General features: G+C 44.6%; 1 protein-coding gene across 1 annotated transcript; it reads left to right on the top strand.

Moving 5' to 3' along the window:
• Window positions 1-10147: 10147 nt before the first annotated feature.
• LOC149848538 (CEN-like protein 2) lies at window positions 10148-11254 on the top strand. The gene is made up of 4 exons (XM_090011801.1): window positions 10148-10348; window positions 10703-10764; window positions 10900-10940; window positions 11037-11254. Exons 1-4 carry the CDS (start codon window positions 10148-10150, stop codon window positions 11252-11254), a joined length of 522 nt encoding a protein of 173 aa, XP_089867927.1.
• The last annotated feature ends 314 nt before the right edge of the window (window positions 11255-11568 follow it).

Raw genomic sequence — 11568 nt, forward strand, 5'->3', positions numbered from 1 at the left:
CAAGTTCTTCTGGAGCCCCATCGGGTTCGAGTGGGACATGAGACAAAGAGATCAGCACCTTCTCTCCAGGCCCGCTGCCACTCAGGCGACCCAGACGAGTGTCATTATGTTTTCAAATAAGTATTCTTGAACATATCACCTCAGAATAACTGGAATACAGAAGTATGAAGTACGATATTTGGAGTATACGTGGTCAGCTCATGAGGGATCACCTCAAAATCACTGGAATACAGAAGTATGAAGTACGATATTTGGAGTATTCTTGAGCAATACCTATAAATATACAAGTATTGTGGCCTGTAATCAATATACTCCAGATATCATACTCCAACACTTCTGTATTCCTGTGATTTTGAGGTGATCCCTCATGAGCTCCATCTGAATCAAAGTTTGTTTATTTCAAAAAAAACAAAAGTGCTCTTACTTTCAGAAAGTGACAGTGTGGATTTGACTTAAAATAGGTGCATTTGATACGCTGGACACATGGGGATGGGGGACAATCCTCTCGGAACAATAGTGGCACGCCTAGGAATGTGATTCTTTTGTCCCAAAAGAGGTGATTCAAGTGTGGCGGAGGGGTCCCAAGAGTCAATTCCATTTCCATCTAGTGTTTGCTCCTACCATGGGACCTGCATGGAGAGGAACACAACAGTCCCCGTGAAATATTGCATCGCTTGATTCAAAAGCTCCTTTCAAAATCTATTAGTACCATCGCGTGGTCAGCAGGTCCTATGTCAAGCTGAAGGCGCAGGATCGAATCCCACTGGTGCATGGGAGCTGCCAGTGCTTTATTATTGTTAGGGCATATAAGGCTGGGTAGTCGTGTCCTCAACCTGGGCGGGCCCATCAAGCAAACCTGTTCTCTGTAGGGGTTCACCATCATAAAAAAAAAAAAATCTCATCTTGGCATATATAAAGATGAGATTTTGAACCTGACCCATATGTTAAGCGGGTCGAGAGTCAGTATTTTCTGGACCCATCGTCACTATGTGGGCATGCTATGCGTTTGCTTTGAATAGGGATATATATCTAGATTATCCTAAAAATTATGGTTGTAAAAAGGTGGGACTCGGGTCGGATATATAGGTTAGTCAGACTTGGATGTAAAGTGCCCTCACCTGGATCCAATTAGGTTGTATACCCTAATGGGATGCATGTGTACTGTGTACATATAACCGGACCAGACATTGTCAGATTTGAAGCCGGAGTTGAGTTAATCCGAATCTGATTATTAATCACAGAATGGTATCACTACTGAATCTTATTAAACAGACCCGGATTCGATTGGATGTAAGTGGCACCTAAACCCAAACCTCTCATATCACATACATCTCATTTAAGGATTGGTCGATACATTGTCTAGACTATCCTAATTTGCAGGTTAATCCACATATCCAGATAAAGAAAACCAAATATCCAAGTAAACAAACCAAAGACGTCTAGATATATAGAACAGTATGTGGGTGAGATTTCAACTCCTACAGAGGCTAAGACCTGGTTCAGGTACTCATGACCCGGACCTAAACCGGGTCCAGTTTCGATTCATTGTTTTGGTCATATAAGGTGCATGCAGAAACAAAACCGTTCCACATATTTTCAGGAAAATGGTGACACTTCCATGGCACACAGATGCCCCTTTGTTCCACAAGGGGCCGATATGGAGGCTGGATTAGGTGCAATCACATTGCATAAAGTGCATGCATGTGACATGATCATCACCCATCAGCTGTTGGGCACCACAACTCACAGGCTGTGTCAGAAAAAATGGGTGATAGCCAGGTGAGGGAGGATGGTGAAATGTGCATCTTTTCATCTTTGAGGGAGGATGTGATTGCACGCTCTTATCATTTCTCGAGTCTCACAACTGACAGACTTTATCTCCAAGATAGGGGATGATCAGGTGCAGCGACATAATAAGTTTACAATCATATTGCACCTAGGGATGGCAGTGGACCGGCGAAAGCGGGGCCCCGCCCCGTTTGGACCGGGGATGAAGGGTATGAAACAGGGATGGAGGCGGGGACGAAGGTTAAAATCCATCCCCGTCCGGGGGTGGAGGCGGGGATGGACGTGCACTTTTCCCCACCCCACCCCACCCCGTCCCCGCCACAATCCCCGCCTCATCCCCACCCCCAACCCCACCCCAACCACTTTTTCCCGCAATATCCCCGCCCCGCCTCATCCCCGTTTGAACCGGGGATGGAGGACATGAAACGGGGATGAAGGATAAAATTCATTCCCCGCCGGGGGTGGAGGATAAAATCTTGAGGCGGGGTAGGGTGGAGACCTTGTCCCCCGCCCCGCCCCGCCCCGCCCCACTGCCATCCCTAATTGCACCTCATCTTTTTTCTTCATCTTTGGGATACAAATTGTTGTTATATGTGGGCTCAAGCAATGATGGAGGGCCATCAGGTGAGCCAGCACACTGAAAGTATGCAATTACATTGCATTTAATCTTTCCTCTAGTCAGGTGTAGGTGCAGGGGCGCATGAACTTTATACAATGTGATTGAACTTGATCAAAATCCGTCGAAATGCCATTTCTCATGAGGGGAAAATTGTTTTCATAGGAAGAGAGGTGTGACTGAAACCCCACATTAAAAGGAAGAGGATGAAAAGGAGGAGGGTGATAAGAAGTGGGGTTAGCCATTGCCGGTGCATGCCAATGTTTTCTTCGCCATTGCTTTTGCTATTTGTTTGTGATGAATGGTGAGAAAAGTCTGGACTTTCCCCCAGATCAGCATTCTCACATGAAAAAAGCTACAGTTTTCCTCACTATGCAAGGGGAAAGTTTTTTCCTTAATAGGTTCGGTTTGGCCATACCAAATTGGATCACTACTTGGAGTGGCCACGAGAGACTTAGCCCGACCAGGACGTGGATCTTAAGGTAGGGGTGGATCTTCAGCCTGGTCCGGGCCCGTTTAGAGCTCAGCCCACCGGGCTTTTAGTGCGATCTGGCTCAAAGATATCCTGGTGAACGGGATCAGGTTTGAAGAGCAGCTCATGGTCCGGCCCATTGGCCCAATTGGCCAATGTCAAGCGGACCAGGTCTGGCCCACCCAAATTGATTTGTAAATAGTAATAATTAATAAGTTCTTAACTTTCCATGTACTCATTTAGTTATTTTTCTAATTTTCATAAAATTAATACAACTAATTAGGTAAATAGTAATAATCACCAACTTACTATGCAATAGTTAATTTTTAAAATTATATATTATTAAAAAATTAATAAATAATTCAAGTCCATCGGGCCAACCCAGTAGTCCGCGGTCAGCCGGAGCCCAACCCACATATATAACGGGCCGGATTTTGGCCCATTACCTAATATATAGGCCCGAGCATAAAATCTTGGCCCAAACCCTACCCATTGCAGGCCTAGTCGGCTTTAGGGATGGCAGTGGGGCGGGGCGGGGGACAAGGTTTCCACCCCCGCCCCGCCTCAAAATTTTATCCTCCACCCCCGCCCCGCCTCCGCGGCGGGGATGGATTTTATCCTCCACCCCCGCCTCCATCCCCGTTTCATACCCTTCATCCCCAGTCCAAACGGGGATGAGGCGGGGTGGGGCGGGGATATTGCGGGGAAAAGTGGTCGGGGCGGGGAAAAGTGCACGTCCACCCCCGCCCCGCCTCCGCGGCGGGGATGGATTTTATCCTCCACCCCGCCTCCATCCTCGTTTCATACCCTTCATCCCTGGTCCAAACGGGGCGAGGCGGGGCCCCGCTTTCCCCCAGTCCACTGCCATCCCTAGTCGGCTTGGGCCATTGGGTTGCCACCCCTACCTGAAGGTAATAGTTATGGATGTAAAATAGTTTGGATTGGAACCGAATGTGACCAATACCATATTCGACCTCTTCTCTCAGATGTTGGTTAAACAGATTTGAATTTGGGTTCGGCTTCAATTGATGAAAAACTCATACCAAATCTGCTTTTCTGAAAAAAAAAAAAAGAAATCAGTTGGACTTACCAAATGCAACTAAACAGAATCCAATTGGGTCAGATATTGAATAAAATCCGATTCATAGATATCAGTAATAACTAAAAGTACGGTGTTGGGCTGGAACTAACCACCCCGGTTCTCACCTTGGGAATAACTCCGTCCCACCAGCTCAAAGTGTCAGAGCAAACTGTTCTACCATGTGTCCGGACAAGACCATAGCGGGGCCACATGGCGTTCGAGATTCAAAAGAATGTGAACATGACCAATAAATCTCCCCTAAAATTGGCCCCACACCCGCATAAGATGACAGGTGGCGTGTAATGAAAAACCTAACCTAAACCTATGCCTATATTCTGCCACGTGTCGACTGAGATCTCGGGCAGGGATGGGGTCTGGTCTCGCTTTTGCTCCGAGATCCGTACCCGGGCTCTAATAATTGCAAGAGACATATGTACTAACCAAACAATGAGAAGGAAACCTATTCATTTTTCCTTTTGGGTAGTTTTCGTAGAAATAATACCCCACGAGTTTCTGTGGGACTCATGCACTCGAGTATGAATCCCATCATTTGACATTGGACGGGTTCCATCCTACATTCAACCCTAACCATCATCCAATCAATGGCTAGGATTGCTCCAAATTCTCATCTAGATTTGGACTGATTCCAGCAATCCAGATGCATCACTTGTATCCCATGTTGAATGTTAGTCAATCAGCTCACGGAGTTTTACACTGTGGATGGCAGGTAAAGCCAGCGCGGCTAGGTCTTTGATAGGGATGGCAGTGGAGGCGGGGCCGGCGGGGGACAAGGTCTCCACCCCCGCCCCGCCTCAAGATTTTATCCTCCACCCCCGCCTCCATCTCCGGCGGGGAATGGATTTTATCCTCCATCCCCGTTTCATGTCCTCCATCCCCGGTTCAAACGGGATGAGGCGGAGCGGGGCAGGGATATTACGGGGAAAAGTGGTCAGGGCGGGGATCGTGGCGGGGAAAAGTGCACGTCCATCCCCGCCTCCACCCCCAGACGGGGATGAATTTTAACCTTCGTCCCCGCCTCCATCCCCGTTTCATACCCTTCATCCCCGGTCCAAACGGGGCGAGGCGGGGCGGGCCCCGCTTTCCCCCGGTCCACTGCCATCCCTAGTCTTTGATCCTGGAGTGTGTGGGTTTTTGGTGTATATATGTATATATATATATATATATATATATATATATATATATATATATATATATATATATATATATATATATATATATATATAAAGTTATTGCCATTGAGGCAAGTAGCTGGTGCTAATGCAGACTATGATTGGACTTCACTAGCATTCACGTTCTTGTTTTGTTTGCTTGTTCTGGGCAAAGTATTTAATTGATGATTGCCTTCACCACACCCTACTCTTGAGGGCTATCTCCTTTTTTTTTATTTGAGATGAAACTCTTGTGAGCTCTTCTTCATTCTATCAGGATATATGCAAAGAAAGTACTTGCAAGCATGAAAATCCAAAATAAGAGATGCGAAGTTCTTTTCTTACATGATTGACTTGGGCAAGTTGCTCCATGTTGGATTTGTTATTATATATCTTTGTGGGCCAATGCCCCACTGATATGTAAGACTAGTAGGGCACGCTATACTTCATTATGGGGCTGCAGGCTATTGAACTCTCCGTTGGTAGTGTGAAGACCTCGGCATCAGCTATTCTATATATCCCGTTAGGCTTGGTAATGACATCTTGTAAGTAGTGTGCATGTTCTAGACCAGAACTGCAACTGTTGTGGAAATGACCCTTGTAGAGATTGCATTTCCTTGGGGGTTTGTTACGTTAGGAGCTGAGCTACTACTTATGATTTGATTGTGTTAATGGATTGCGGTTAATTTCCGAACCCGGACATGGATTCCTGATGATCCCAATTTTAGGGTTGCCCAACAGGTGACTATGTATTTACACAAGGCTTGACAGGCCCGACCCATTAATTTCGTTGGGCCTAAAGGGTCTGGCCTGAGCCTGAGCCTGAGTATAACTAAGTCGGGTCAGTCTCGGGTTAAGATGCATGCCAGGTACTAATTGGGCTGTGCGGGGCTAGCCCGATGGCCACCCTTATCCAATTTAGCTCTTAATACAGGCTCATTGAAGTCGGGTTTCTTTGTCATTGGGATAGACATATGGATCTATCCCGGAAAGAACCGAACATCATGATTTTTTAACATGATGTTCAAAGGAATGAGATGGATTCATAGAAAATCCATATGCTATCTAGAAAACCATGTCCTTAATTACACATAAAATGCTCAATACCCAAAAGGCTTACATCGATCATACAGTATCTTTTTCATTGCATGTTCTTTGTTCATCTTGAGAAATTGTTGAGATAAGTAGGTTATTGGCATCATTAGCTTCACCTCGGTGATGATGATAATAAATAGGACAGTTTAGGGGCAGTACTCACTGCAGATGCCTTGACCATGCTCAAGCTACACTTGGTTCACTAGCTAGTTTGGCAGATTAAGGCATGCAATAAAACCTGGTACTTGTTCTAGTGCTAATGATATGTATTACATGTTCAGCAAACAGGCATTGAGTGTGACCAAGTTCATGAAATTCCAATGGTTGTGGCCCCAAACTATCAAAAAAGGTAGGAACAGCCTCCGCCTCAAAGTGTATAAGACAGAGAAGGCAAAAATACCTTACTTGGGCAACCTTTGCATTTTCTGAACAAGTTTATAATTTTTCAAATTTTTAAATGAAAATAAGTTTTGTATTTTTTTTTTAATTTGTAATGTCTTATTACACTTAAAAGGCTTTGATGGGCAACAGGCGTGGTTCTGTGTTGGGGACCAAGGTCTCCACCCTTGCCCTGTCTCAAAATCCTACCCTCCATCCCTGCACGGGTTTTGATTTTAACCTCCATTCTCGTTTCATGTCCTACATCCCTGGTTCAAACGGGGCGAGACGGGGCGGGGTCCCGTTTCCCCTCAGTCCACTGCCATCTCTGAAGAAGGATTGGGGATGGGGTGGCTGTTTCCCCTCGGTCCACTGCCATATCTCAAGAAAGACCGGGGATGGGGCGGGGAAGGTGGGGATCGAGGACGGGAACAGGGCGAGGAAAAGCAAAAGTCCATCCCCGCCTCCATCCCTGCACGAGTTTTGATTTTAACCTCCATCCCTGGCCCAAATGAAGCGAGGTAGGGCGGGGACCCGTTTACAACAAACCACCCCCCACCGTTCTACTGCCATCTCCCCCACCCACCCAGGGGCGTAGCTAGGATTCATGTGAGGGGGGGGGGGGGCAAACAGGGGTATAGCAAAAAAAAATTTATTTGTGCAATAGTCGGGGGTTCGGGGGCAGCACCCCCGATTTTTTTTTTTGAGATAAAATAAAAAATGGCTACAATTATTAATAAAAATCTATTTCATATGGACAAATCAAACTATTTGCTGCAGTCAGGGCTGGGCTAGGACTGGACTGGGCTACAAAAATGGATAAAAATCTATTTCATATGGAATCAGGGCTGGGCTAGGACTGGGCTTTTAAAAAAAAAATTAACTGTTTCGGGAGGCAGGACTGGGCTACAGCCCAGTCCTGCCCCCCCTAGCTACGCCCTTGCACCCACCCCACCCACCCACACCGTTCTACTGCCATCCCTAGGAAGGGGGGGGGGGTGTTGCCCATGTTAAAATAATAATAATAATAATAATAAAATGCAAGGTGACACATGGGCAACATGTACCCCCCAGGTGAAGTGTATCGATAATAATAATTAATTTTTAGTATTTTTTTGCATTTGTTTAAAAAATACCCAATTCAAGGTGAAGTGTATCGATATTTTGCCGATACTGCACCGATACTGATAACATTGGGTTCAGAGGGCAGCCACTACATGGCTTTCCCAACACCGAACACAGGATCTGCTCCCGATGGGGCACCATAGACTTTAAGGACATCATGTACTACATGAGATCCGAGCTCCTTACAGCTCCCCAGGGAGTCCTTAAACTATTTGCTTTCTCTCCCATAAAACATGAAAGGCATAACCTTTTCTCCCATATCCTGTATCCATTTTTCCTTTTCTAGCCAATCAAACTGCATCTCTTTCCATTTCTAGCCAATCAAACTGCATCTCTTTCCACTCACTAAGGCACAAAGGTTTGTTCAATAATATTTAGATATTATCCGGCACTGAAATAATGTTTTGGTTTCATATTCTCTGTCACCAAGTATTTATTATTTTTTCCCCACTTCTAGAAGTCTTATCTTTTCTACTTGAAGAACTTGCATCTAAATTACTGCCCTTTTACATGACAAGATAGCTCACTCTCCCCTTTGTCTTTGTGGTGGGGGTGTCCTTTATGCCATCCCTAACCATAATAAGCAAATTCCATTGGCGTACAAGCAATTTAAGGAAGGTTCCACCAGAACCCTCCCCATAACACCACCACACCTTTGGTATCAAGCATGGGCCATGGCCATACTTTGAAAAAAAAAAAAAAAAAGGTTGGATTTAAAAACGAGATATAAAACATGTTTCCCAAAATGCAAAAGGGCATGCCTTTTATGGGGCAAAGCTGCAGACTTGGTTCCATACTGTCAGCTTCTCCAATTTGCAGTCAGACCAAATGAACTAAACCAAACCAAATGTATTGAGCGACTCGAGAATCAAGTTATAGTCTCTCTAGCCATGATACGACATATGATGGGATCCATCCTATCTTGATCCTAGCCATCCAACCAACCCCTATAATTAGTGCACCACGAATGTAAAATTATCCAAGCCGTAAAGATGCATCGGTTGGACGGCTAGGATCAAACATAGGATCCTACCACATCATATATAAATATATCGTAGGATAGGATCATTTTCAGTAGTCATTACATTATTCGGCTCTTAGACCAATAGTACAAGTCAACCAAAGATGAATAGGATTTAGACTATTAGGGAAAGCGGCCAGATTGACTCAAGCAGCATGGTCATTGTTGAAAACCCTAGGAAAAGCTTGAACGCCTGACTGGATGGCACAGTGTAGATCTGCCATAAGTACCACCAATATATTTAAAACAGTGTGCCTTTATCGCTAGAAACTAATAGGAGTGAACATTGGGTCAGGTACCCAAACCGTAGGGTCATCAATGAACCGGATTTTACCCGATACCCAATTGAATTTGATTCCAATTAGTTGCATTTGGTAAGCCAAGACAAGATCTTATTATAATTGGATGCGGATATGGTCTTGATTTTTTGCTACCGAATCTGAAAAATATCAAAATTCGACAGATATCCGAATCCGTTTTACATGCAAAAAAAAAAAAACAGACATGGCATGCATGCGCTTGTCATCATCCATATTTAAAACGGTATGGTATTGGCCACATCCAATCCAAATCCAAATCCAAACCGTTTACAACAGAGATGGCCCTTGGACTGCCATGTATAACGATAAATGCCAGACCTGACCCGGCCCGGCCTGACTAGTAAATGGGTCGAGTCTTGGTAGGGTAAAATGACATCTAAACGGAGCATGACTGTCCTGGCGCATTTACTATGTATTTGGGTTTGAAGAAACTCGACCCACCTGGAACCCAGCTTGTTAAGACTCGGGCCCAGGTTCTACCCAACAAGAGCTGGGTTGGTAGGCCTAGGTCTGGGTCGGTCCTGTCAGGCTGTAACAGGCCCCATTCGGGCCAGGCCGGGATGTCTACTCTTACAAATTACTGCATTCTTCAATTCTGTCTTCAATATTGTGAAGATATTAAGCCCGAGTTTCATGAGAATATGCAGTGAGTATTTGAGATATCCACAAGACATGATTTTAAAAAATTCTCCTGTTCTCCATGAGGTACTTTTGGGAATCAAGGGATACAGTACAAGGTACACCAACTTGACCTCAGACCCACTACGAAGTTCTCGAGAAAATATGGGCAGTGTGGGGTTAACTTTCTTGAGCCACTGTTAAGCTCACAGATTGATAAACTGTTGGAAACTATAGAACCTTATCACTGGCAACTTTTTATCATGACGATGACACGAGAGAGAGAGAGAGAGAGAGAGATGTGTTCTGCATGCATTGCCAAAAAGCAACCTTGAGACTGCCTATATATATGGGTCTTGGAGCTTCACCAGTCCAAGAAGGAAAATCCCCAGCCAAGCAGACGCTTGAACCAATCATCAAAGGGTTGAGAAAAAAAAAAACCTCTCACTTCTTCATCTGAATCCATGGCTAGAGCCTTTGAGCCCCTTGTAGTTGGAAGGGTCATAGGAGATGTTCTTGAGGACTTCACTCCAAGCATCAAAATGAGTGTAGTTTACAATTCCAACAAACAAGTCTGCAATGGATATGAATTCATGCCTTCTGCAGTAGCACCCAAACCCAGGGTCGAAGTCAATGGAGGTGACCTCAGATCTTTCTTCACACTGGTAAAACATTTTTTCTTCCTTGCAATTCCATTTTATAGATATGCCTACCATACATTGGTTAAGAAATAACAAAACCAGTTTGCCTCACGAGGGCTCCGCCCATCTGGTAAGGGCGACTTGCAAACGTCTCTAAAAGGATGTCACGAGTTAAAAACCTACAGATGCACGTCTCTTGCCGCGAGGCCGAAGCTGGGTGTGCTCCCTAATGGGCGAAGGGGACATGGGGTTTTTATACCAATGACCTCGCGAATGACTCAGATGGTTTTACCAAGCTATCCAAAAAAACAATAAGAAAAATAACAAACCAACTTTGTTTGTCAAACTAACTGAACTTTCTCTTTCTGTCTTAAACAGATCATGACAGACCCTGATGTGCCAGGCCCTAGTGACCCATACCTGAGGGAGCATCTCCATTGGTATTCTTGATCCCTAAGCAACTCTTATTTTCTGACTGATTTGTCACTGCCACTTCTGTTAAAGATATTCACACACACCTATTCTGTTTATTTGTAATATGTTATTGAGTTTGATCCATTGTTTGGATGCTATAGGATGGTGACAGACATACCAGGCACAACGGATATTACATTTGGTGAGATTCATAGCTTATTTCATTTAACGTTTATAGCATTAAGGTTATGCGCATAATAGTGCTGCTTTTAGTGATGACTTGATGACTTGTTGGCAGGAAAGGAAGCTGTGGGTTATGAATCACCAAGGCCTAACATTGGCATACACAGGTTTGTGTTCGTTCTGTTCAAGCAGAAAAGAAGGCAGTGTGTTTCCCCCCCTTCATCAAGGGATCACTTCAACACCAAAAGGTTTGCACAAGAGAATGACCTTGGTCTTCCTGTTGCTGCTGTTTACTTCAATGCACAGAGAGAAACTGCAGCAAGAAGGCGCTAGAGAGAGAGAGAGAGAGAGAGAGAGAGAGAGAGGCGTCTGGTGTAAAAAGCTAAATTAAAATAAAGATGAGGTTTGTTAGAGTGGTAAGAGGTATTGCCATAAAATGAGCAACATCTGTATGGATGCTTACAGTGTTGCACTGGTTTGTTTAGGGCTTGTGATGGTGTGGATTTTCCTGTCATGAATCACATGGGTCTTTGTTTGCTGTTATAAGGATGATTGTAGTGAGATTTGGAAGCAACTACTATTGGAAAACTCATGGACTTTTCTGGTTTGGTTCTCTTTCTTTCTAATGCTTTGCAGGCTTTCTTCAG

The sequence above is a fragment of the Nuphar pumila genome, chromosome 1 (genome assembly GCF_984573655.1).
Source record: "Nuphar pumila chromosome 1, dmNupPumi1.hap1.1, whole genome shotgun sequence".
NCBI classification, from domain to species: Eukaryota; Viridiplantae; Streptophyta; class Magnoliopsida; order Nymphaeales; family Nymphaeaceae; genus Nuphar; species Nuphar pumila.

Coding starts and splice junctions, on each gene's coding strand:
- LOC149848538 (XM_090011801.1), top strand. CDS start 10,148: ATGGCTAGAGCCTTTGAGCCCCTTGTAGTTGGAAGGGTCATAGGAGAT. Junction 10,349..10,702: donor TCAGATCTTTCTTCACACTG/GTAAAACATTTT, acceptor TGTCTTAAACAG/ATCATGACAGACCCTGATGT. Junction 10,941..11,036: donor CACAACGGATATTACATTTG/GTGAGATTCATA, acceptor ACTTGTTGGCAG/GAAAGGAAGCTGTGGGTTAT.